Source organism: Pogona vitticeps, chromosome 1 (assembly GCF_051106095.1).
Source record: "Pogona vitticeps strain Pit_001003342236 chromosome 1, PviZW2.1, whole genome shotgun sequence".
Lineage (NCBI taxonomy): Eukaryota > Metazoa > Chordata > Lepidosauria > Squamata > Agamidae > Pogona > Pogona vitticeps.
Window position 1 is genome coordinate 491,611 of NC_135783.1, and position 23,245 is coordinate 514,855.

At 62.6% G+C, this 23,245-nt stretch overlaps 2 protein-coding genes across 3 annotated transcripts in view; one reads left to right on the forward strand and one right to left on the reverse strand.

The window, feature by feature from the left end:
- On the forward strand, nt 1-21,864 carry LOC110087006 (cGMP-dependent protein kinase 1). Of its 2 annotated transcripts, none has more exons than XM_020808336.3 (21): nt 1-98; nt 2,204-2,342; nt 3,853-4,021; nt 4,158-4,324; nt 4,704-4,817; nt 6,625-6,730; nt 7,207-7,270; nt 7,388-7,465; nt 8,062-8,150; nt 8,829-8,894; nt 11,630-11,671; nt 12,501-12,545; nt 14,350-14,479; nt 14,958-15,112; nt 15,543-15,632; nt 17,299-17,440; nt 18,306-18,469; nt 18,799-18,915; nt 20,354-20,416; nt 21,041-21,116; nt 21,265-21,864. In XM_020808336.3, the coding sequence occupies exons 2-21, from the start codon at nt 2,267-2,269 to the stop codon at nt 21,349-21,351; spliced, it is 2,040 nt and encodes a 679-aa protein (XP_020663995.1). In that variant the 5' UTR covers nt 1-98; nt 2,204-2,266; the 3' UTR covers nt 21,352-21,864. The 2 variants fall into 2 exon arrangements, with proteins under 2 accessions (XP_020663995.1, XP_020663994.1); XM_020808335.3 differs by lacking the exon at nt 1-98 and adding an exon at nt 1,838-1,926.
- The window catches only part of EMILIN1 (elastin microfibril interfacer 1), a 13,517-nt gene continuing 11,624 nt past the window's right edge, over nt 21,353-23,245 (reverse strand). Inside the window, exon 8 of the mRNA XM_020808291.3 lies at nt 21,353-23,234. Within this exon, the coding sequence (XP_020663950.3) occupies nt 22,897-23,234 (338 nt within the window). The 3' untranslated portion in view covers nt 21,353-22,896. The remainder of the gene's footprint in view (nt 23,235-23,245) is intronic.

Consider the following 23,245-nt stretch of genomic DNA (forward strand, 5'->3'; position numbering starts at 1 on the left):
CAAGCTCCGGGATTCCTTGTTCTGGATTAATGTGTAACTGGCAAGCAGGGTGGGGCCGCCAGCAGGGGCCCAGCGCAATGGAAGCCTCTCAGGCACAGGTTCGGCCCAGGCATCGCGGTGGCTGCGGGGTGAGGGTGTCGGGGAGGCAGAGGAGCTGCGCTGGAGAAGGGAAGGCGGGGGGGGGCAGTTTGTTAATCAGGCGGCCAGGGGAGGGAGGGAGGGAGGGAGGGAAGACCGCTTGGACCGGGCCAGCCCCACTGTTTCCTTCCCCAGAAGTTGCCGGCAGGCAGACGGACAGACCGGGGGGTCACCCCGCCCGGCTCTGAACCTCGGCCGAGAGGCAGAGGCTTCCCCGGGCCCTTCGGTCGGAGCTCCTCTACGGGACGGGAGAGTCCCGGGTCCACCGGGCGGGGCGGGGTCTGGGGGTTCTTGCCATGCGGAAACCAGCGGGAAAGCTTTCCCTTAAACCGGTGCGTCTCTCTGGAAGAAGGGAATTGGAAAGACGAGGAACTTGGAAGGTGCGCAGGGCGCAGGTCAAGCGCCCCCAGGAAGGCAGCCGGCCAACCAGCCTGCCTCCGAGGAAGAAGCGGTGGCAACGCGCGTGTAGGATTTGCGGCCATTTCCGGAGCCGCGTAGCTACGGACAGGACTTTTTCTGGTCCAGGACTCGCCTAGGACTGTGCCCGCGGAGGCCTGGCTCTTCTTTGGAGGTTGAGGCTCAGGAGGTTGGCGCCTCCCCGCGGCTGCGTTTGCGCTCCTTTCCAAGGCGCTAAGGATCTGCGCAGGCTAACTGCCCCCTCTGCTGCTCGGTCCTCCTGTGACCGAAGACACGGATGCCGGGAGGGCAGGCGGGATGGCGAGAGGGCAGGCTGGCCTTGGCTCAGCCACCCCTCAGGGGCTCCCACCGGGAAGAGTCCGAGGGCTCCGCTACTTCCTCTCGCTCCGGCCCCTGCTCAGGAGGGTGGCGTCTTAAAGCAGCCTTTCCCGCCCGGGGCCTTCCCGATGCGAGGGAAAGCAAACGTCTCGGGTTCCCCTCCCCCCCCCCCCGCCAGCCCCACTTCGCCCCAATTAGCCAGGCTGGCAGTATTTTTACCGGGCTGGGCTTCTTAGCATTGAGAATTAATCGCGCGCCCTGGTGAGCCCCATCCCGCGGAAATGTCCTGGGATCTCAGAGGCGAGAGGAGGGCGCCTGGCCCACGCGCTCAGCGCCACGAGACACCGGAGGCAGCGGGGGCGCTGGGTTCCTTCCCGGCGCAGAAGATGCTCTGATTCTGACCGGCAGGGGCCGCGAACACCGCTCCGGCGGTTGGGAAGCCGTCGGGCAAAAAGTGGCCCCAAGGGGCCCCGGGCGCGCCGGGCAGGCATTCCGCGAGAAACAGAAGCACTGCGAAGTCCAGCGGTTTCTCCCACAGGCCAGCGTGGCTCCTTGGGGCTGCTCTTCGCTCTAATCCCTGCCCCTTCGCCACCCGCGCCCTGCTTTTCCTCTCCAAGGCACAACAACCCAAGCCGCACCTGCCCCATTGGCTTCGGGTACCGCAGCCGCCACCACCACCCCCCAGCATGGTAGGAAAACCGGGCGAGCGCTGGAGGCGCAGCCGCCCGCCCGCCCGGCTGGCTGGCTGGCTGGCACGCCGGCGGCCAGTTGCCTAGTAACAGGTTGGCATCTTGTTTGCCAGCGCTGGCGCAGGGCAGGAGCTCCCGCAGCGGCAGCGGCAGCCATGCCCAAGCCTCCGAGGAGGGCACGTTCACCCGCCCCCTCCCCTGCCCGCAGACCCCCCCCCCCAAGAAAGCGGGGTGACTCACTCCCTCGCCCGCCCCTCCCTGCCTCACTCCTTCCTTGCCTGCCAGCCCATCGCTGGGCTGCCAGAACCGGCAGGGCTTGAGGGGAAGCGCCGCTTGCCGGCAGCGCTCGGGTGCCGAGCTTCAGGTGCCGCCTGGGTGGGGGCGGCCCCAGGCGGGGAGGGGCTGGGCGGGGCTGCACGGAGGAGCGGGCCCCGGGGAGGCGGGGAGCCGCGGCGCTGCGTTTGGGGGAGTGGAGGTGGGGGTCTTCTCGCTCCAGCTCCCGCGCCGGGTCCACAGAGTCATCCGCTCTCTGGAGCTCTGAAGCGCAACAGTGCGAACCGCGTCGCTCACGGGCCGTCCCTTCGGTCCTGGGGCGGACTTTCTTCTGTTCGTCTCTCCTTCTTGCGCCCCTTTTCTTACAGAGCTGAGGCGAACTCTTCCCTGCGCTGCGACTCACGAGTCGAGCCCCGGCGGCGGCGGCGGCGATGGACCTTCGGCTGCGCGAATTGCGCCTCCAGGAGGAGAAGGCGTTTCTGGAGAGCATGGCGCTGACCCCGCCAGGTAAGAGCGCGAGGCGCCCCGCCGTTTCGGGGGCGGGAAGCCCGCGGAGCTCCGAGGAGCTCGGGTTGCTGTAGCAGTCCGGACCAGGCGGGGGGGGGGGGGCTCCTGGTCCCACCCGGACGGGAGGGGGGCCGGGAAGACTGGAAGGGGAGACGCCCCTGGATGCGGGAGTGGGGTCCGGCGAACGCCAGCATCCCCTTCGCCTTTCCCATTCATTAGGACGGGGACCCCAGCCTCTGCCCGGCTACGGCGCGGGCAGTTCTTTCCAAGGGGGTTTGCTCAGGAGTCGTGCCTTTGGATGGCGTCTCGCCTGTTCCTCCGCCCCCCCCGTCGCCCAGCACCTGTTGCGCAGGTCTGCTTCTCCCCCTGTGCCAGGTGGCACAGACGTCAACGCTTACGGAGCCTGGACCAGCTCTTTGCCCCGTCCCCCCCCGTCGCCCGCTCCCCCCCCCGAATATGCCGTCGCCCTCCGCTTGAAGTCCTCCTCCCGCCGTCCTTACCCGCGGGCAGGAGGAGCTGCCTCTTCGGCTCGGCTCCGCTCGGCGGGGCTGCAGTTCAACAGGTGTCCTTCAAAGCTCGCCCGCCCCCGCAGCACCGGAGGGCCACGAAGGAGCCCCCGCCTCGGGAGGCAGGCCAGCTCCGCCAAAGCGTCGGCTTTTTCCCAGCTGAGGACCCCCGCCCCCGCCCCAGCAGCCTCTCAGGCAGGCAGGCAAGAGCGAACCGAGGTCCGGCAGATCGCTCTGCCACCCGCTCCCCCGTCAGCCCGGGAAGCCCCGGCTTGAGAAACTCTATTCTTGCCGGTATCATTTCCTTCCTTGGCGTTAATGAACCGCGCCGGGCCCTGTTGGGGCTTCTGGAGTGGATGGATCAGACCCTGACACAAACGCACCCCGCCCCGTCCCAGGTGGTGGCGTCGCCCGGGGAAGCGCCAAGTTGTCCAGGGTCTTGGGAGAGCTTGCTTCCATGCCCCCCCCCGCCCGCCCGCCAAGAGTAGAACTGGAAGGGCTGACCGTCCCCGACCAAGGTCCTTCGCTGGAACTCAGGGCCCACCTCAAAGGCCCAGTGAAAGCTCACACAAGGCTGGGTCCAAACACCATCGGTCTGCTCCTTTGGTCTGCTTGTTCCGCTCCCCACCCCCACCCCCACCCCCACCCCCTCATAGGTAGATTTCTACTCCAATAAGGACAACTCTGTCAGGTAGCCTGGGAGGACAGATGGGGGCATGGCGTTTCTGGACCCGTTCCCTCCTGTAAGCGCTAGGCCACGCTGCCCAGGAAAGGTGCCTTCAAAGTGGGCAATCCAAGGAGGGGTGCAGGGGTGTGTGTGTGCGTGGGGGGGGGTGTTTGGGCATTTGTGGGAAGGGGAAGAGCCACACCCTGTTTGGGCAAAATACTGTATGCCGGGCAGGAGGGAGGGAGGGAGGGAAGGGGGTAGAGTAAATGAGTGGCTGGGGGAGAGAAGGGGTGTTGGGCCCCCTCCCACTCACCCCCTCTGCCCTTCCCTCTTGCAGAGGGGGACCCAGAGCCTGCCAGGGAGCTGGTAGGCGAGGAGAGCCCCCGAGACCAGTCTCCTCCAGGGGAGGAGGAAGCCCGGCGGGGCAGCCGAGGCCAGGCCATCGTCCCTGAGCCGCTGGACACTGGCGACGACTGGCAGGTGCCATGTGTCCCCAAGTCCCCCAGGTAAGTGGACACAGCCGGCTCCCCGCACCCAGTGGTGTTATCCTGCCCGTCCTGGTAGGGTGGCAGCCCCAGTGGTCCAGGGGAGGGGCAGCAGCTCCTGCCCTGCCCGAGTGCCAGCTCTCCTCTCTTGCTCCAGGGACGCCAGCCTCATCCTGGAAGCGGTCAAGCGCAACGAATTCCTGCGGTGCCTGGGCGACGGGCAGAGCCAGCCCCTGGTGGAGAGCTTCACCCCAAAGCAGTGCCAGCCGGGGGAGACGGTCGTGGCCGAGGGGGATGATGGGCACCACATGTACATTGTGGCTGGTGAGGGCCTGGCATGAATGTGGCGTCAAGGCCACTCAGGGGAAAGTGGGTGAGCAGCCCAGAGAGCAGTTGGCAAGATCCAGCCCAGAGTGTCTCACAGGCGCTTCCAAGCCCTCCTCTCATAAATGGGGGGGGGAGAGATGCGGCATGGCTCCCCCTGTTTCTCCCCCCCCCCGATCCTCACCAGCAGGTTCTGGATGGGTTGAGGGCAGTGGGCTTTTCCTTCCAGCCTCCATCCAAAGCTCTGTTCAAAAGACCTCCCAGTATGGGCTCTTCTGTTTGCGGGAAAGCATGCTTGGGGTGGGAGGATCACCAATTTGGGGGGGGGGGGGTGTTAGGGTTCTACACAATGGCACACCTGTCTCCTCTTATGTTGCAGAGGGAGAGCTCTGTGTGACGCAGAAAGGGCGCCACCTCCGCCAGCTGCTCCCCGGAGATGTGTTTGGGGAGCTGGCCGTCCTGTACCACTGCCAGCGGACGGCTACCGTCACAGGTAAGGTCGGAGGGGGTTGGTGTGTGGGCAGGTGGGCGAACGGGCATCCCTGCACCAGGACTGTGCCCACGGACCCTTTGGAACCTGAAGAACTCAGCATGTTTCTTCCCTGGCCCCCTGCCCCCCCCCCCGTGCCCAAGGCGTGCACCCCTCGGCCAGGGAGGCCAGTCCCAGGCGTGAGTGTGTCAGGCCAGCCAGGCCTCTGGGCTCAAAAAAGGGAGATGCCCACGCCGTGCCTCCACCAGGGCAAGGGCAGCCGCTGGACTGAGAAGAGCCATGCCAAGAACCCCTCGCAGCCCTTGCACGGTGGCGCCTGCCCCCTCCTCCCTGCCATTGCCCAGCCTCGGCCTTCCCAGGCTGCTGCTCTTGGGGGGGGGCTCTCCCCAGAAGGCCAGCTCTCCTCTGCCTGTCCTCCCACCCTCTCCGCTTCTGCCCATCTGACTGGCCGGGGGAGGCACGGGCCGGCCTCTTCCCGATCCGGCTCCCTCCGGCCAGCCCGGCTTCCAAGCCATGTGAGGAAAGTTTGTTGGGTCGGCCTGAGTGGTGAGGGGCAAGAAGGGGCAAGAAGGGGCGGCCCCGCTGGGCTTCCCTTCAGGGGCCGCCTGAAGAAGACCGGTCTGAAATCCCGCCATCAGGCCAGAGCCCCCGTTCCCCCCCCCCGCAGCCCCTTGGAAACAAACCACTCTGTGGCGTCACCAGCTTTCCTGCCCGTGGTGTTTGTCCGTCCCTCTGCCCGCGGCAGCCCTTTGTTGGTTTTGCTGCAGAAGAATAACATGGCAGCCCCTCTGGAATTTCATGCCATCACTGGAAAGCGGGAGCTCATAAAATTTAATGGCCGGCAAATATTTCCACCCATGTAAAATGATGAGGCGAAGAACTCGGAGAAGAAACATGGGGCTATTTCGCAGGGAACCTGCCCCGAGGAGGGCCTCCCTCTCCTGCCCTGGGCCCACCAGGGGGCGGGTCTCTCTCCTGGGACTCGAGGAAGCGGGACTGGGAGGGCGGGTGGTGGGTGGGAAGAGGTAGAGGCAAGGAGGGGGCTGAGCCACCGCCATTTCCTCCCTCTGCCCGCCACTCAGGCCTCAGTGGGTCCTGCCGCCTTTGCCAGTCATGCCGGATGTTGGGGCTGTTGCTATGGCGATGGTACAATAGCATCCTCGCCAACTCACTCCCAGAGAAGAGAGGCAGGGGTCTGCGTGTGCGGAATGAGCCGGGGCTGGTGCGACGCCTGCCATTCCTACGCACATTCTTCCTTCCTTCCTTCCTTCCAAGTGGAGCAGGTCTCCCCCCTTCTGGGTTTTGGGGCTCCCTTGCCTGAACCTCAGAAGAACAAATCGGGAGCCACTTCCTGCGCGTGCTGAGATTCTGCCACATGAAAGGAATCCAGAGGCGCCGTGAGGCGTCAATCATGATGTGCAAAGGAGGGGGTTTCGTAAAGTTAATGGCAAAAGCACGGCCCACGCACCATGTTGGAATCGGCATTCCGTTCTCAAACACCCTCGTAGGCTTTAAATGGCATTGAAGTGGAGTGACAGTTGCGCGTTGTGAGGGGTGGAAATGCCTCGATGGAAGCACAGGGCCCCTGCCTTCTGCCCCATGTGGGGCAGCCCCCCCCCCGCTCGGTGCCAGGGATCAGCAGGGTGGGCTGCTCCAGGGTGGCGCAAGGGTCACCCGGGTCAGCCAGAGGTGTGCCTCCCCTTTCTGGGAGTCCCCAGGGTGGGAGGGGGCAGGGCTGGGGCTCTGGGGGCCTCTTTCTCCCTCCCTTGACTGTCCCCATCCTTTCCCCTCCCACCCCCCCACCCCCCAGCACGCACAGGGGTGCAGCTGTGGGCCATTGACCGGCAGGCCTACCGCACCATCGTCACGGAGAGCGCCAAGAGGCGGCGTGCCCAGGTCCTGGCGGGCCTGCGAGGGTGAGTGCGGTGTGGGGGACAGCGGGAAGAGCGACGGAGGGAGCCCAAGGAGGGGGGGCTTTTGGGGAGAGGAAGCCATGGGGAAGCCCACGGTCCTGCCTTGCAGCCAGTCGGAGAGGCCTGTGGTCGAGGACGTGCGAGGGGGGGCCCAGGAGGGAAACTGTTCGGCTAGGAGGGGAAGACGTACAGGCATTCGGAGGAGGGGGTGGGAGACAAAAAGGGAGCAGAGAGGAGCCCCATCCCCTTCAGTGTCTGAGATCATCAGGGAACTGAAGAGAAGAAAGTCTCTTGAGCATGTGAGAAGTGAGTTTTCTCTTCATGGCTGTGTTACCCTCTCTAGAAAGGGGAGGGAGGGAGGGAAGACAGGGCTTCTGTTCCAGCTGATGGGGTGTGGTGGGTAGGCCAACTTGTGCCGGGGGGGGGTATTTGGATACTCCTGCCCTCCTTATCCCTCTGCTTTGCCCCCCCCTCACCAGGGTGAAGCCCCTGCAAGGTCTGTCAGATGCAGCCCTGTCACAGCTCCTGGACTCTGCTGAGGAGGTAAGCTGACAGGGGCCACTTGGGAGGTGGGTAGGAAGCCCACCGGGGGGGTGGGGGGTGGGAAATGCTGCCCTGCCCAGCTACTCGCTCCATTGGTCTGTCTGTCCCTTCCTGCAGCGCACCTTTGCCCCGAACGAGCTCATCATCCAGGAGGGGGACGAGGGGAGAACCTTCTTCTTCGTCCTCAGCGGCCAGGTGAGTCCCCACTCGCTTGTGCTCTCAGCACCACTGCTTGGTCTCAGAAATGTGGGAGATGCAAATGCAGGAGCTCTGGGGCATGTGCAGAGTGCCTTGCCCTTGCTGAGCGCTCTCAGCCAGGCAGAGGCTTTGGCTGCCGCAGTGCTTTGACCTTCAGCCACAGAAAGTGTCCTCTGGGCAAACACAAGGCAGCACCTGGGAGGCTCCTGAGTGGGAAGATGGGCCCCAGAGTCCCCTACTGTCCCTGTGGGTGGTGGGCGATGGGTGATGATGGCATCCCTCAAAGCAACCTTTCCGAGCTGTCTGGCTGCCACCAAACAGGTCCTGTGGGGGCACCGGGGGGGAGGGGGTTTGCCTTGCCCTGAAACCTCAGGCGCTGTTTCCCTGGGAGGTGGAAATGGCAGGCGACGGGAGGGAGGGGTCGGAGGGAAGGCCAGGGCTGAGCCTCTGCTTTCCTGCCCAGTCATTGCTGCAGCCATTGGCCGTCATGGAGCGCTCTGCCCACCTCCCTTGCCAGCTGCCCACCTCCCCATTCTAGGCCACGGGTGGGGCCGGCACGTGCCTTACGCCTCCCGCCTTCCTTCCGGCCACAGGTGGAGGTGACCAGGAATGTGGACGGCCAGGAGGAGTTCATCCGGGTGCTCAAGGGAGGCGACCACTTCGGGGAGCTCGCCCTCATCCGGTACATGGGTGGTGAGGGTGGGGGAGTGCCGGCCACGGTCCAAGGCCACGGGCCACGAAAGGGAGGAGAGGTCTCTCCTTCTCTCTCTCCCACCTCAAGAGAGTAAACAACCTGGAACAGCTCCTCTGGGGGAGGGGAGGCAAGAAGTGCCTGCCCCCCCAAAAGGGGGAGAGTAGGTGTGTCACTTGCAGAAATACACACACACACACACACACACGCACACACACACACACACACACACACACACACACACAGGCACGCACACACCAGCCCATCCTTCTTCCTGCTGCTCCTGGAGAGGCCCGTGGGATGGCCAGCAAACCCCCTTGGAAAGGAAAAGACGGAACGGAGGCAGGCGGGGCTTGGCTTGTGGAGAGTCCTTGGCAGCACTTGCTCTCCGATTCCTCCAGCCACGAAGCCTTGGGCCCACCCAGGGGCTACTCTCCGTTCCCTAACCTTGGTCTGCAGCCGACCTTTCCCCAGGCCTCTGGACAGCAGAAGCCTCCCCCTCCACACACCCCCAGCCCCCCCTCAAGGTGCCAGGCTTGAAGGGCTCCCCCATGCCCAGGAGCTTGGTGGCCCTGAGAAGGAGCCGTGGGGCAGGAGTCCCTACTCACTGGCCCTCCTCTCTCCTTCCGTGACCCCTTCTTCCACCCCACCCCCTTGTCTCGCATGCAGCAACATCCGCCGGACGGCCAGCTGCCGGGCCCTGGAGGAGGTTACCTGCATCGCCATAGCCAAGGAGTAAGTAGTGAGGGGGGCCCTTCCTTCCAGAGTGGGTCAGGAGGCTGCCACCATGCCACACACCACAACGGCTTTGCGAGGCAGGCCAAGCCACTGCCCTCGAAGGGCGGCCTCTTCGCTCCTTTGCCCCCTCTGACTCTGACTCTGGCCTGGAGGGAGGTCTGGGGCCCCGGCCTCATTCTCTGCACGAGGGAGCGTCCAGGTCTCTGAACCCTCTCCCCAGATCACCGGGGAGGGGGAGGGAGGGAGGGGGACAAATGGCCTTCACCTCCTTGGTCCTGAGGTGCAAAGGGACAGGCCGAAGGGTGAAGGGAGTCCCTTGGGTCTCTCTGAAGTCCACCACCAAAACCCTCTCCAGACCAAGGGAAGGCGTTGATTAAAGGGAATGTTCTGAGTGGCACAGAAGGACGGCGGGTGATGCTTTAAACTAAAACAAGTGAAGCAGATTTGCTGGCCACCCTGATTTCTGGGTGGCAAACTATTTGTAAAGCAGTGGGGCTGCCCGGGGGAGGGGGGGTCGGTATGCAGAACCCACTTCAGCAGAAGTGACCTGGAGGGCAACGGGAAAAGCTTTCTACACCTTTGAGGTTATGTTTTGCCCTGCCTGGCAGAGGAGGGAGGGGTGGCGCCAGAGGCGGCTGCTCAGCAAGAGGCCATCAACGAGAGGCGTCATGTGTAGGCGAGAGGACCTTCTGCCCACCTTTAGTTGCTCTAGATACAGGGAGGCCGGCCTGGAGATTGCCCGGAGAGTGCCAGGCGAAGGAGCTAGGAAGTCGGAGTTTGGCTTGCCTGCAGCTGGCATACCCATTGCAGCAAAAATCTCTCGCTTTGTGGATCTGGAAGCCCCCTCAAAGCTGTGGGAAACCCACTTGGGTCAGGGAAGCCACCGATGCCCCCTCGTCACGGGTGAAGCTTTCCAAAGCAGTCGCAGGGCTGATGTTGGGCCAAGAGTGAAGGGGGCCCAGGGGGGAGCCAGGCGGTGGGGTTGCTCTCACTCCTGACCAAACCGCCCCAAGGCAACAGGGAATGGCCTGAAGAAGCCTTCCTGGGCTCTCGGCCGTGGTGGTGGGTAGGGCTTTAAAACCGCTGAGCCCACACCCAGGGGCTCGCATTATCTTCCTCAGCTCCCTCCCTCTGAAGGGTGCTTCCTGAATCAGAGGCTGGGGAGGGGCTTCCCAGAAAGATCGCTGGTTTCTTGGGCAGGTGAGAACCACCTCCTGTCTTGGAAGTGTGGCTGCAGAGGAGGGGGACCCTTGGGTTGGGGTTGGTGCCAGCACAAGGAGGAGCCCTACGGTGGCCGAGAGGTCCCAGGATTCACGGTGGCAGAACCTTCTGCAGAGAAGCAAACAGCAGAGTCTTCTTGGCAGGCCGGTCAGCTGGCCCCACACATGCCAGAGGCCAAGGCTGAGTGAATTGGTGCTGGTGGGCCCAGGACTGGTCATTGCCGCTTCTTCTCTTGCACGGATCTGAGCTTTGCAGATGACCCCTGACAGACCTGCTGTCCGCTTGGCCTTTGATAGCCTTTTCATCCCACCGCCCGCTCTTCCCCACCTTGCAGAGACGAAGGCCATCTGAGGATAGGGCTTCAAGCGTCTGATGAAGTTGACTTTAATCCGTACCAGCTTCTGTCACAGCAAAGCTGAAAAACCTTTAAGGTTATGTGAGAGATTCTCCCGTTTTAGAAGCTCTGCAGTACCAAGGGTTGGGATCCATCAAAGTCAACCCATAGGGCTGCGGGAATCGGGGAGGAGAGCGAGGTGCCGCAAAGATGTGTTCCCACAGGTTTCTGTTGCCCACATGCTCCCTTCTGGTCCAACAGGTCAGGCAGGGATTCAAAACGATTCCCTCCCCCCCCCCCCCCCCCGTTTGCTGAAAGAAGAGCCCGGGCTGAATGTGGAACCACAAGCCCCCGCTCTCTTTCCCCCTTGTGTGATCTGCCTCTCAGGTTCAGAAAAAAAAACCCAACAACAATATTCTGTCTGCAATCAAAAAGAGTTACGCAAGAACAAGAAACATCAAGTGTAGTTTCTAGGTCAGTTATAGGCTTCCTCTGACGTACAGAACTCTGTGGGAAGCCAGGGAGGGCACCTGGCACAAAGGAAAGCATCACAGGACAGTATGATAGACACCTGGAGGCAGCTTACCTGTAGAATAAGCCTCAGGGGAAAGTGCCCTGCGGGGCCTCCCTGTGCTCCAGTTAGGGAAAATTAACATGTGGATGGAACTGTGGGCTTCATTGTTACCGCTAGGTCTTGTTTTTATATAAAAGGTCTGCCATTTCTGCATGACATTGTGTGAGAAAAGAGCGACCCCCCCACCTGCAAGGCTCCCCATCTGTGGCTGTCAAACACAATAGGAAGTGGGGGGGGGAACACAAGGAAGCTGCCCTCCCACTTCTGTGGCTTCCCTCCTGCAGAGTTTGCCTTGCCTGCTGCTGCTAGTAATGGCCCCCCAAGAGACGGCCATCCCAAGAGGAACAGGCCGGGTTTCACGAGGAAGGTTCCTCGTTGCCAGCTTGCTCCCAGCCTTCGCTGTGGCTGCCTTCTTGGTCTTAAGTGGGGTGGGGTGGGGTGTAGGCTGCCCCAGATCCCCTCTCCGGTTCAAGTGTGGGGCACACGGAGAGAAGTTGTGTGTGTGTGTGTGTGTGCGCGTGTGTGTGTGTGTGTGTGTGTGTGTGTGTATCTCCCAATGGAGCTCCTGCTAATGGCTGCTCTTTCCTCCATTCCCCCCCACAGAGATTTCCAGGAGCTGAGTCCCATGTGTGCCCCTCGTGAGCTGTAAGTCTTTGACGCTCCTTGAAGATTAAGAGAAGGGCTGGCGAGGGTGGGGTGGGGGGGTGGCGGCGGGGGGGTGCGTTACGGTTCAGGGCTGATGGTTCTTCCCCCTCCTTCCCCACCCAAGGACCCTCCCCCACCCTGTGGCGGCCCAGGGCCCAGAGCCCCAGCCAGGTGTGTGCGGAGACGCCCTCGCAGCAAGGGCTGGGTGCAATTCGGGGAGGCTTCTGCCCAGCAGGCAGGGGCGCTTTGCTCCCTGGCTGACTTCTGGCTGGATGAGAACCACCAGCCGTTCAGCCCTCACAGCCAACTGCTAAGCGTCGTCCAGGCCCAGCGCATCGTTCTCAGGACCTTGCCAACCTCCAGGCCCACTCCTGGCTGTCGTCCTTCGAGCCACTCCGTTTGGGTGGGGGAAGTCATTCCTGCTGCTCTCCTTAAGTGCTGCGAATCACCCCAAAATCTTCCAGATCCCCAAGGCGGCCGTCCAGCATTCTTCTGCTCCTCTGGAGCTGAAGTGGGAGCAGTTGCCTTTGGATCCTGCCCGCTGGCCGGACTCTGCCCAGGCCTCCCTCTGGGAGCGGAGAGGTTGCTTCCTCATCGCTCCAGGTCCTCCCCTGGAGGTGGCTCCTTCCACCCCACTCACTCTGGACCTCTGAGAAGAGGGGTAGCAGAGGCGGCGCCCTCTTCTGGAAGGCACAGCCTGGGGGCCTGGGTGTGGCAGGGGGCTCGGCTGGCACTGGAATGGCGATCCGTTCAGCGTGCAGGTGCTGAGAAGCCCTGGAAGGGAGGCGTTCTGTCCTCTAACCGCTTTGCTCTTCCTTTTACTCTGCAGGGAAGCAACCGTGCCAGAAGCCCCCCCTCTCTCTGAAACCGGACGGTCAGTGCCCAGCGACCTGGGGCAGTATGGCCTGGGGCGGTGGGGGAAGGAAGCGTCTCCTATGGGGTTCCCTGTGTGGGTCCTGGCGGGGAACAGGAAAGGCAGCAACCGGGCGCTCTTCCCTCTCGGTAACCTTTGGGAGCCGTGCAGGGGACCTCAGCCTGCCCGCCTGCCTGCCTGCCCGCCTGGGTTTTCTTTGGCAGGTTCCTGCGCCTGGGTGGCTACCGCCAGGGCTTGCCCAGCTAGCAGCCAGCCCTTTGGGGTTGACTCCCCTGGTGCATAAGGGGCCCTTCCTCCTTCCTCCGCTTCGCTCAGAAGGAACCCCTTGCCTGCACCCGTCCTCTGCCTGCCTTTCCTTGCCTGCACCCGTCCTCTGCCTGCCTTTCCCCGGGTGGTGCTGTGCCTCTGCAGGCGCTCAAGGGCTGAGGCAGGCGTGGGCCAAGCTGGCTGTCAGCGTCACCGGGCTGGAGGCCCTGCCCAGAAGGAGGGTTCTTATGTTCTTTAGCTACGGGCTGGGTGGCCCTGTGAAGCCATCCATCCATCGGTCAGCCTGAGGTCTGGGAAAGGGGCGGCTCGCTAGGGTCACAGGGCTGGGTGAACAGGTCTCTCGCCCTCAACTTCTTAACAGGGATGGGCGCCCCCTCCATTTTTATGCAGATGCTCTTTGCTCCTCCCTGCTCTGAAGTGGGGACATTTGGCAGCCGGGGGGGGGGGAGCACGCTGAGCCCTCCGGACAACATTCCCTTCAGCGCTCATCACCCCTTCTGTGCAGGGACGGGGCAGGCCAGGAATCCGCTTGGCCGAGGGCTGACCTTGCGGGACCTTCTTGCAGAAAAGGCTGCTGGACGAAATGCAAGAGCAGCTGGTGGTTCCTCTTGTTTTAGGAGGATTGCAAGATGCCTTTTGAGTGCTGCCCTGTAGTGGAAAGCTAGGCAAGAAAAGAAGTGGGACACGGACACAGGAATGAGCATGGAAGGTCCCTGGAGGGCCCAGCCCTGCCCCCCCTGTTCCCACGGAGGCTCCCTGACCTCCCTCCCTCCTTCAGCCACTCCTCCCCCCAGGTCAGCCAGCCAAGAGGAGAGGAACCCATGTGGTCAAGGGGCCTGCAAAGCCCAAGGCTAGCTGGCTCAAGGGGTCAGCCGTGCCAGGGGGATCAGGCCAAGGAGGTCTCCCCCTCATGGTGGGGCCAAAGACAGGTTGGCGAAAAGAGCCACTGGGACCAACCGCAGAGGGACAGGGAGAAGGCCCCCCCAGGGGAGCAGGCGGTCCAAACGAGGCTTGCCCTTCAAAATGGGGGACTTCGGAACAGGGCGAATACCCTGCCCGTCATCGGCTGCGGGGGGGGGGAGGAGGGAAGGGAGGGAGGGAGGAGGGCCTTTCCGGCTCGGTGGGGCTCAGCGGTGGACAGGACCCCTCCCCCAGACTGTGTGTGTGTGTGTGTCCCCCCCCCACATGGTCCAGGGGGGTCCCGTCCCTCGCTCCGAGTGGGCTCTGCTGGCTGAGGGGAGTGGCGCTCCATCCACCTCCGAGAATTCCCGGCCCCCGAGCGGGTCGGCCTCCAGACCCGGCTCGCCTTCTGCGCGGGGGAGAGGGGGGGGTCTTCTCGGGGTCCGCACCAACCTTGCCGCTCGATCCTCCGCTGGCCGGAGGATCCTGCCTCCCGTCGTAGGTAGCGGCGAAGCGGGCTGGCGGGCTGGCCGGGTCTGGGGGCGCCGGAGGGGCGCCTTCCAGGGGGTTCTCCGTCGACGGCGGCGCCCTGCCGGCCACTCACCCGCTCGCCCTCCCGGCCTTCCTCCCTCCGCAGCGGGTCTTTGCTCGAGGGGGCGTCCGCGCCGCTGCGGCTCCAGGACCTGGAGGCCGTGCTGTACGAGGACGGCGAGCACCGGGGGCGGCCGGTGGTCCTGGGCACGGGAGGCTTTGGCACCGTGGAGCTGGTAAGGGCGGCCGGCCGGCGGGGAGAGGGAGCCAGAGCCGGGGGGGCGGGTTGGGGGGCGAGACGGGGGCCGGGCGGGACACGGCACGGACCTTGGGCGCCCGAGGCTGGTAGATCGGGGCGGGGGAGGGAGGCTGGCCTGGGGCTCTTGAAGCGGAGGCGCTGCAGAGCGGAAGCTCGGGGACGAGGGAACGGGGTGGGGTCTGACTCCCCCCCCGTCCACTTCGGCTGAAACCCAGCCTTGAGCGCCTTTCCTCTGGACGCTGGCCAAGGCCAGCCCTCCCCCCCCCTTTGGCCATCCCCCTCCGGTTTTCAGATTCCCCGTCCCCCTATCCCTGGGGAGATCCCCCCGGCGCCCCCTTCCCCAGGACTGGCTGGAGCAGGAAGCAGGACCGGCTGCGCCTTCCGCCCCGTCTGGAAGGACGGATGCCCTCCCTCCATCCATCCATCCATCCCCTCCCTCCCCCCACATTGCGCAGGTGCGGAGCGCGGAGGAGGGGGCCCCGCCGGGGGAGGAGCGGCTCTTCGCCCTCAAGCGCCTGCGCAAGGACCACGTGGTGCAGAAGCGGCAGCAGGAGCACGTGCTGATGGAGAAGGCCGTCCTGCTGCGGAGCCGCTGCCCCTTCATCGTCCGGTGAGCCCTTCGGCGGGGCCAGCGGGCGGGCGCGGGGGGGGGGGGGCTGCCCTGGGGGGGGCGGCGGAGGGGCTGGGTGGAGAGGGAACGGAATGCTGCGGCCCCCCCAGTCCTGCCCGTGTCCCCCAGCCAAGCCTGGTGCCAAGCACGAGGGGGGCTCTGGTGCAGTCACCCGGGGGTGGGGGCGGGGGCTTCCCATCCCTGCCCAATTCTTTCTGCCTAAGGACTGGGGGAGGAAGGAAGAAGTCCCAAGGCGCTCCCGTCCCAGCGTCAGAGAGCCCCCCTCCCTCCCTCCCTCCCTCCCCTCCGTTACTCCCAGCATCTGAGGTGGAGAAGGCAAGGCTGCAGAAGCAGCGGGTGGAATCCCCTGGGAAGCAGCAGCTCTTCACGGCCTCCTCTCCCTTCTTCTCTCTCTCTCCCCCCCCCCCAGGGTCTTCGCCACTTTCCGGGACAGCCGCCACGTCTACCTGCTGCTGGAATTCTGCCAAGGAGGGGAGCTGTGGGCCAAGCTGCGTGAGGTGTACGGGCGGGCGGACATGGCTGTGGGTGCGGGGAGGCCGGTGTGGCCGAACAGGGCATCCCAAGAGGGCCAAGTGGTGTCTGGAAGCGGGGTGTGTGTGTCCTGGCTGGAAGGCCCTCCGAGAAGGGGGCACTGGGGAGACGGCTAGTCAAAGATCTGGGTACAGGGCATCAATGCCGAGTGGGAAGATCAAACAAACCATGAGGTCACTGGCTCCTCTTTCAAAGCTCCCCACCATCTCAGCCTGACCCTTGAAACAGTTTTCGGTAGCTCTGAATCCCCAAAATACACATTCCTTGAGTATTTATTGGGGGGGGGAGGACAAAGCAGGAACCTACGTCCCCTTTCCATCCTGGAGAGGCCAGGCTTTACCAGTGGGATTAGGTGAGGACTATCCAATTTAGCAGTTCGAAAGCATGTTATAATGCGAGTAGATAAAGAGGTACCACCACAGTGGGAAAGGTCACGGCGTTCCTTGTCTAGTCGCACTGGCCACGTGACCACAGAAACTGTCCTCGGACCAGCGCTGGCTCTACAGCTTGGAGTCGGGGATGAGCACCGCTCCCTAGAGACGGACACGACTGGACTAAATGTCAAGAAGAACCTTTACCTTTACTAATCATATACTGGGAGCATGCTGTTCAGATGCCTCTCCTACCTGCCTGCCTGCCTGCCTGCCTGCCTGCCTGTCTGTCTGTCTACCTACCCACCTACCTACCTACCTACCCACCCACCCACCCATCCATCCATCCATCCATCCATCCATCCATCCATCCATCCATCCATCCATCCATCCATCTATCTATCTATCTATCTATCTATCTATCTATCTATCTATCTATCTATCTATCTATCTATCTATCTATCTATCTATCTATCTATCTATCTATCTATCTATCTATCTATCTATCTATCTCATCATCATCATAGGCATCCTTCAGTCTCGATAGACTATGGTAACATGCTCTGAATTGAGGAGTGTTCTCTCCAGATTCTCTCCAGAGCATGAAGCCCGGGTAAAGTAATATGGAGGACAAGCTGTTACCCAAGCAGCAGATCCCCCCTTTCCACGTTGCTGAAATGGTCCAGTGGAAAGGCAAGAGCCAATACAACTGGTTATCTATCTATCTCCCTGCCTTTCTCCTTAAAAGAACCCAAGGCGACTTACATCATTAAAAGACAATATTAAAACTAACAATGGTGAGTATACATATACTAAAAAGGATCAAGCAAATGCCATGTTTAAAAAACACACACGCTCAAAGCTGGAAAGTATGACAATCCATTTAAAAACCCCTCTCAGCCATTATAGAAAAGCTTGCCTGAAGAGACAGGTCTTTGCATGCTTGCAGCAAAGAGGGCCAGCCTGGCCTCCAGTGGGAGGGAGTTCCAGAGTTTGGGAGTAGCAGCCAGGAAGGTCGTCTCTTATGTCTCTCCACCAAACCCACCTGCAAAGGGGGTGGGACTGAGAGAAAGGTCTCTCCGCATGCTTTTAATCAGCCAATCCAGGGAGACGTGGTCCTTGAGAGAGAGCTGGGCCAGGACTGTGGGGTCGAGGTGAAGCCTTCCGGGTCTGGCGTGGAGAGGTTGAAGGCCCCCCCCCCCCAGGGAGGCCCCTGAATGGCTCCCCTCTCTTGGTCCACCCGCTTCCCGCCTCTCCCTTTAGCCGCTGCTTCTCGGAGCCCGTGGCGGTCTTCTGTTCTGCCTGTGTGGTCGAGGCCCTGGACTACCTGCACGCCCAAGGCATCGTCTACCGCGACCTGAAGCCTGAGAACCTGATGCTGGATGCCCAGGGTTACATCAAGCTGGTAACCACGCTGTGGGGCAGGGGAGGAGGGTGGGGGGGGCCCTTTTGGAAAGAGAACGGAGCCCTTGGGCTCGGCCTGTCGTAGAGTCCTTGAACCGCGGTAGGGCTGGAAGGGGCCGCGGAGTCCAACCCCCTGCGGCCCAAGGCGGGAGACCTCAGACCATCCTGGACGGAGGGCGGTCTCCTCTTTTCTTGAAGACCTCCAGCGATGGGTCACCCACCCCATCCGGGGGGGGGGGGGCTTCCTCTGTGGGAGAGAGGAAGCAAACTGTGACACCCTGTGCAAAGATACGCGTGGGGGAGCTGGCTCTCCACCTCACCCCACCCCAGATGTCTCTCTGAAGGATATGCCTCCTTCAAGGAAAGGAGTGTTTCTGGGGCAGGAGAGCCTGTGGGTCGGTGGGGTGGGGCCCGAGGTCCTGGGGGCCCAACTTACTCTTTGTCTCCTGGCAGAGAGTAAGGACACCCCTGGGGGGGTGGGAAGCAGCCGCCCGCAGACCTTTGTCCAACTGGGGGTCACTAGAAACCTTCAGGAGGCCCCCAATGAGGGGGTGTGTGTGCGCGCGCAGACACAGACACACGTGTCTCTTTTTTCTGCCCCTTCCACGGAGCAGCGGGTCTTTACAAGGGCGTCTGCCCTCCACTTGGCTGACTCAGTGAACGGGCCACAATATTCCACCACCCCACCCTGATGAACTTGCCTACTCTCTCTGAAGTTGGCAGCCTTTCACCTGCAAAGGAGGGGCGGGGGGGGCGCGCTCATGGTGCACCCTCATTTGGGTCTGGCTCTGAAAGGAGAGTCAGGGGCTGCTTCTTTGCCCTCCACTCCCACCCAATAACTCCCCCTTTTGCTTGCTCCCTTCCAGGTGGACTTCGGCTTTGCCAAGGCCCTGAAGCGTGGGGAGAAGACCTACTCCTTCTGTGGGACCCCTGAGTACCTGGCCCCAGAGATCCTGCGTCACGAGGGCCACGATTTTGCTGTGGACTTCTGGACCCTTGGCGTGCTCATCTTTGAGATGCTTGTAGGACGGTGAGGCTCCCCCTCACCCCCAGAGGCACCTAGGGGGAGGGGGGAGGGGGCCCCCAAGGCAGGACGGGGCCAAACGATGGGGAGGAGGTGGCTGAGGACTTGGAGGCAGGGGGCCAACCAGCCGGGTCTCCAGAAGGCCCCTCCTGAATCGCTCCCTCCCCTGCAAAGGAGGGAGTCCCACTGTTCTGGGAGTCAAAAAAGCCACGTCCTTCCTGCCACGGCTCAGCAGTGTCAGAGAAGGGGCGGAAGGAGTGGCAGGGAGGCTGTCCCTATGGGAGGGGGGCACTCCCCACTTCCTCATCACTCCCCCCACTTCCTGCCCTACACAGCCCCCCGTTCCACAGTGCTGAGCCTCAGAAAATCTACAGCAAGATCATGGACGGCGTCTTCTCCTTCCCAGTCTTTGTCAGCGAAGCGGCCTGCTCCATCGTGGCCAAGCTTTGCAGGTGGGTCTCCCCGCTGGGACCCAATCCGCACTGAGCTGAGGGGGGGGAGAGGGGTGCTTACTCTGAGGTGGGCTCTGCTCTGACTAGGAAAGCGCGAGGGAAGGGCAGGGCAGGTGGGCACCGTGTCCTCTTGAACTCACGCATTCCCTGCAGCAAGAATAGAATCCCGGGCTTCAGACCGGAAGGAAGGGGGTCCCGAGGGGGTTATCGGGTCCAGCCCACCCCGGGGGCAGGATTGAGGGCGGGGCGCACTGTTGTGCCTTGCACGTTGTTGCAAATATTCGCAAGGTGAGAGAAAAGGATCCACAGCGGAAGTGCTGTGCAGACCAGCACCCTCCTTGTTCCAGGCTGCTCACCCCCCCCCAAAAAAATAGCAGGTAGAAGCCGTTAATGCGAACCTTGAATCGTCACATTCAAGACAGAAAAGCCCCCGGCCTGCTGCTCCTGAATGGGGAGACGGCTGCCCTCGAAGGCCAAGGACCGGCGTCCCTTGGCTGATCCTAGGCTCCCCCTTAGAACCTCCGAGGGGGGGGCACCCCACAGCCCTCCCCACTCAAAGGCTCCCGTCATGGGTTCCTGCCTTGAGCAGGGGGGGTTGGACTCGGTGGCCTTGCCTTGTTCTAGGAGTGCGGGATTCCCCCCCCCCCGACAGAGCAAACCCCTCCCTGCCATCCATCCGCCTGGTCCCACGGCCTGGGGGGCCCTGGGATTTTGGAGAGGTTGATGCCGTTTCCCCAGAAAGGGTACCTTTCTCCTCTTGCTGTGGTGGGGAGATGGTCCCCCGCTGCCTATGCTGCTGATGCTCAGCCGTCTAATGGTTTGATGAAAGGTCAGTGCGTGGCAAAGGTCTACTCAGAAGTAAGTTCCCCTGAAAGGACCCTAGTCCCAGCCAGATTCTGCTGGGGGGAATCCTCTTTCCATGATGAGAAGTTATTCTGAGGCTCAGCTTCTTCTTTGCCTTCATTGTTAAACCATAAAAAGGGGGGGGGGGGGAGCCGTGTGCAGCTCCCCCCCCCCAGCCTTCCTAGGATCAGAACCCAGCCAAAAAACGTATTACTGTATTTTTTAATTGCCTCTGAAAGCCCTTTCCTGGCCTCCAGCACTGGGGGGGCCTATAAAATGCAGCAAAATAGCTCCCGAATTAAAACATAAAAATAAATTAAACATGTGTTTGGCCACTAGAGGGCACCAGGAGGCTTCCTGTGGTTAAAAGCTGCTGTGCTGTGAGAAGAATTGGGGGGGCAGAGTTCCTTGGGGAGGGGGCCTGGACCTCTGGAGGTCGCCCACCATTACTATCAGGAAAACCAACCCTTCCTTTGAACCCGTGGCGAAGGTTGTGCGCACGTGTGTGCGTGTGTGTCTGTCTCTCCCCTCCCCTCCCCTCCCCCCCCCCGGCAAAGGAGCAAAACCCAGCCTCTTCTCCGCACCTTCACGACAGGCGCCGACCAGGACAACGGCTGGGCAACACCAGCGGTGGGATCCGGGCCATCCGGAAGCACAGGTGGGTCTCCCGGGCAGAAGGCTGGGCAGGAGGGGAGGAACCAGGAGAAGCATGGAGCGGGGCCAGGGTAGCCGAGAGGTTGGAGCGACCATTGGTCAGCACTCCCCTGAGGTGTCTGACGGCCGCCCTCCACCACCGCCACCCATCCCCACCCACCCTTTCACCTCTCTGCGTGGAGGCTTCATTCATCTCTCTCAATTAGCAGCACCCTCTAGCAGCTGTTTTCCCCACTGATTGTCTGGCCCCCTTTCCAAGCAGCGGTGATTACATTTCTTGGCAATGTGTTCCAGAATCTCCTGTGGCTCTGATTTGGGGGGGGGGGGTTCCCCTGGGCTGGTCTCCTAGCCACCCTCCAGGCCCACGAACCCAGTACGGTGGTGCCTCCTTTGCATGCCACCAAAGGCTTTGGAGGAGAGGGGAGGCCATCCCAGAGCTGGAAAGAGGTGCGCACGGGGGTGTGTGTGTGTGTCTTCCAGCAGTGATTCCCACTCTCAGTGGGGAATGGCATCCGGGAGCTGCCAGGGCAAGACTATGGCATTGGGCGTTGGGGGGGGGGCGCAGATGATTGGGTACCCTTGGCAGTCCCTTTCCACCTCATGCCTGATTCGCTCCCTGCCCCCCCAGATGGTTCAGCTCCCTCTCCTGGAAAAAGCTGGCACTGCGGCAGATGGAGGCCCCCACCACAGTGCTGCTCAAGCAGGTACGGGGGGGGGAGGGGAGGGCAGGGAGGAGGGGTAGCTATCTGGCCCCCCCCACTGTCCAGCCCCTCCTGGCTTCTCACACAATACAGAGAGTGGAAGGGGGGGAACGCTTCTGGACCCAACCGCCTCTGCCTTTTCCTCCTCCAGGGCCCCCCCTACGCCAACTTCAAGCGGTTTTCTCTTTCACCACAACTGCCCGAGGAGGAGTTCTCTGGCTGGGATGAAGACTTCTGAGCCGCCCCCCCCCCTGGAGGGCCTGCTGGGAGCAGCTCGCCCCTTCCTTTGGGGACAGCGGGGGGGGCTGAACACGCTTCAGGGCTCCACAAGAACCCCCCCCTCCCTGACCCATCAGCTGGAGCCTGGCGCAAACTGAGAAGCAAAGACTCCTCTTCTGGTGGGGGGGGGGAGAGAGGAATCTGCTCTGAGCCGCAGGACTGCAGCAGGGCTCAGAGACCTTTCTCGTGGCCCACCCACCCACCTTCCCCCTCTGTTTTTGATTCCCTGAGGGGGGTGTCCTCCTTTATAGAGGGGGGGGGGAATTGGCAGCGCCTGGCTCCCACTGCTAAGCTTGTCTGAGCTCTGGACCCCCGTGCCTGGCGGTCGTGCCCTGGCGTAACCCTCTCCTTTGGCTGTGGCTTCTCCTTAAGCCCTTGCCTCTGTGCAAGCGCAAAGGGCCCGCTCCGGGGAGCACGGCTCTGTTGTTGCCTTTGTTGCTTCTGTGGCCCAGTAAAGGTGTCCGTGGTCTCAGACGGATGGTGATGATGGCTAAAGGTGGGGGAGGGGTGGGGGTGGGGGGCAGAGACACTCACACAAGCCCAGGGTGGTGGGTTTGGGTTTTTTTGTGTTTTTTTTACAAAAAGTGGTGTTTCTTTATTCAATCGTCATTATACCTGTAGCAAGAGTTGGGCCATTAGGCAGTGATACATGAGGGGGGGGGTGACCCACACAGGAGGCCCCTGCTGAGGGCCCTTTCCTCTTCTTCCCACGGCTTCCATCACTCCATGGAGACAACTGCACAGGGAGGGTCTTCCTCCCCCCCCATCCCCACCCCCCCACCCTTCTCAGGGATCTCCCCTCACCGCGGGCCCTTCCTTTGCAGGGGAGGGGGGGGCAGTCCAGGGACTGGCACTTGCTTGCTCGTCACAGTGTGAGAGACAGCTTGGCTTTTGGGCGGCTGTGTGGTAGACTCTGGCGGAAGGGGGAGGCTCTCCTGGCTGTGAGAAAGCGTGAGCAAGGCAGGCAGTTGGCTGCTGGGACTGCAAGGTGGCTGGGCTGGCCGGAGGGCGGGTGGGCGGTCAGGCGGGCGGTAGTTTCTCTGGGTTATGACAGACACAGATAAATAACAAAAAGGGACTCCTCTCTCTCTCTGCAACCCCCCCCCCCCCCGCCGCCCTTTAATAGACTCTCTTGGCCTGTTTGAGTCGGCAGTAGCCCTGGGTGCAGGCCAGACCCATTGGGTAGATGGGGCAGAGGATGTGGGGCTTCCTTAGCTGGCTGCGATGTGCAGAGCTGGGCAGAGTCCTTGCGTGCCCCACGCCCTGTGGCTGACGCCGAGGGGAGCCGCTTTGCCATCAAGGGTTGCAGGATCTGCGGGCACTGGAAAAACCCCCACCTACCCACCCACTCCCGGCAGGGCCCCAAGGAGCAGAGCTCCTGACCTAAACCTTAGGGCCCCACCAGGATGGAAAGGGAGGGAGGCGGGGGGGCATCCTCACTCCCTTGACAGGTTAGGTGGGGGGGCCGGGGGGGGCTGCTCCTTCCTGCCCTTCTTGGAGCGGTCTAGAGACCCAGCTCCTCGTCCTCGTACAGCAGGGCGGCGCTGAAGACCGTCAGGGGCTCGTCCGGCGCATGGGCCAGCTGGCCAGAGACCAGGTCCACACAGAGGGGCTCCCCGGCCTCCATGGGGACGACCAGTGTGAAGACGGCCAAGGCCCCAGCACTGGGCTGGCTCTCGGCCACCGGCTTGTTCTCCAGACCTTCGGGCTGGTAGCCGGCAGAGTCGCTGCGGGCGATGGCCAGGTTGGAGAGGGACAGCACCGCCTCAATCTTCTCCCCCCGGTGCCCGGTCAGGATGGCGCTGACCAGGTAGCGGCCAGAAATGGGAGCGGTGAATATACCTGTAGGAGAG

Coding starts and splice junctions, on each gene's coding strand:
- LOC110087006 (XM_020808336.3), top strand. CDS start 2,267: ATGGACCTTCGGCTGCGCGAATTGCGCCTCCAGGAGGAGAAGGCGTTT. Junction 4,325..4,703: donor CCACATGTACATTGTGGCTG/GTGAGGGCCTGG, acceptor CTTATGTTGCAG/AGGGAGAGCTCTGTGTGACG. Junction 6,731..7,206: donor GTCCTGGCGGGCCTGCGAGG/GTGAGTGCGGTG, acceptor CCCCCTCACCAG/GGTGAAGCCCCTGCAAGGTC.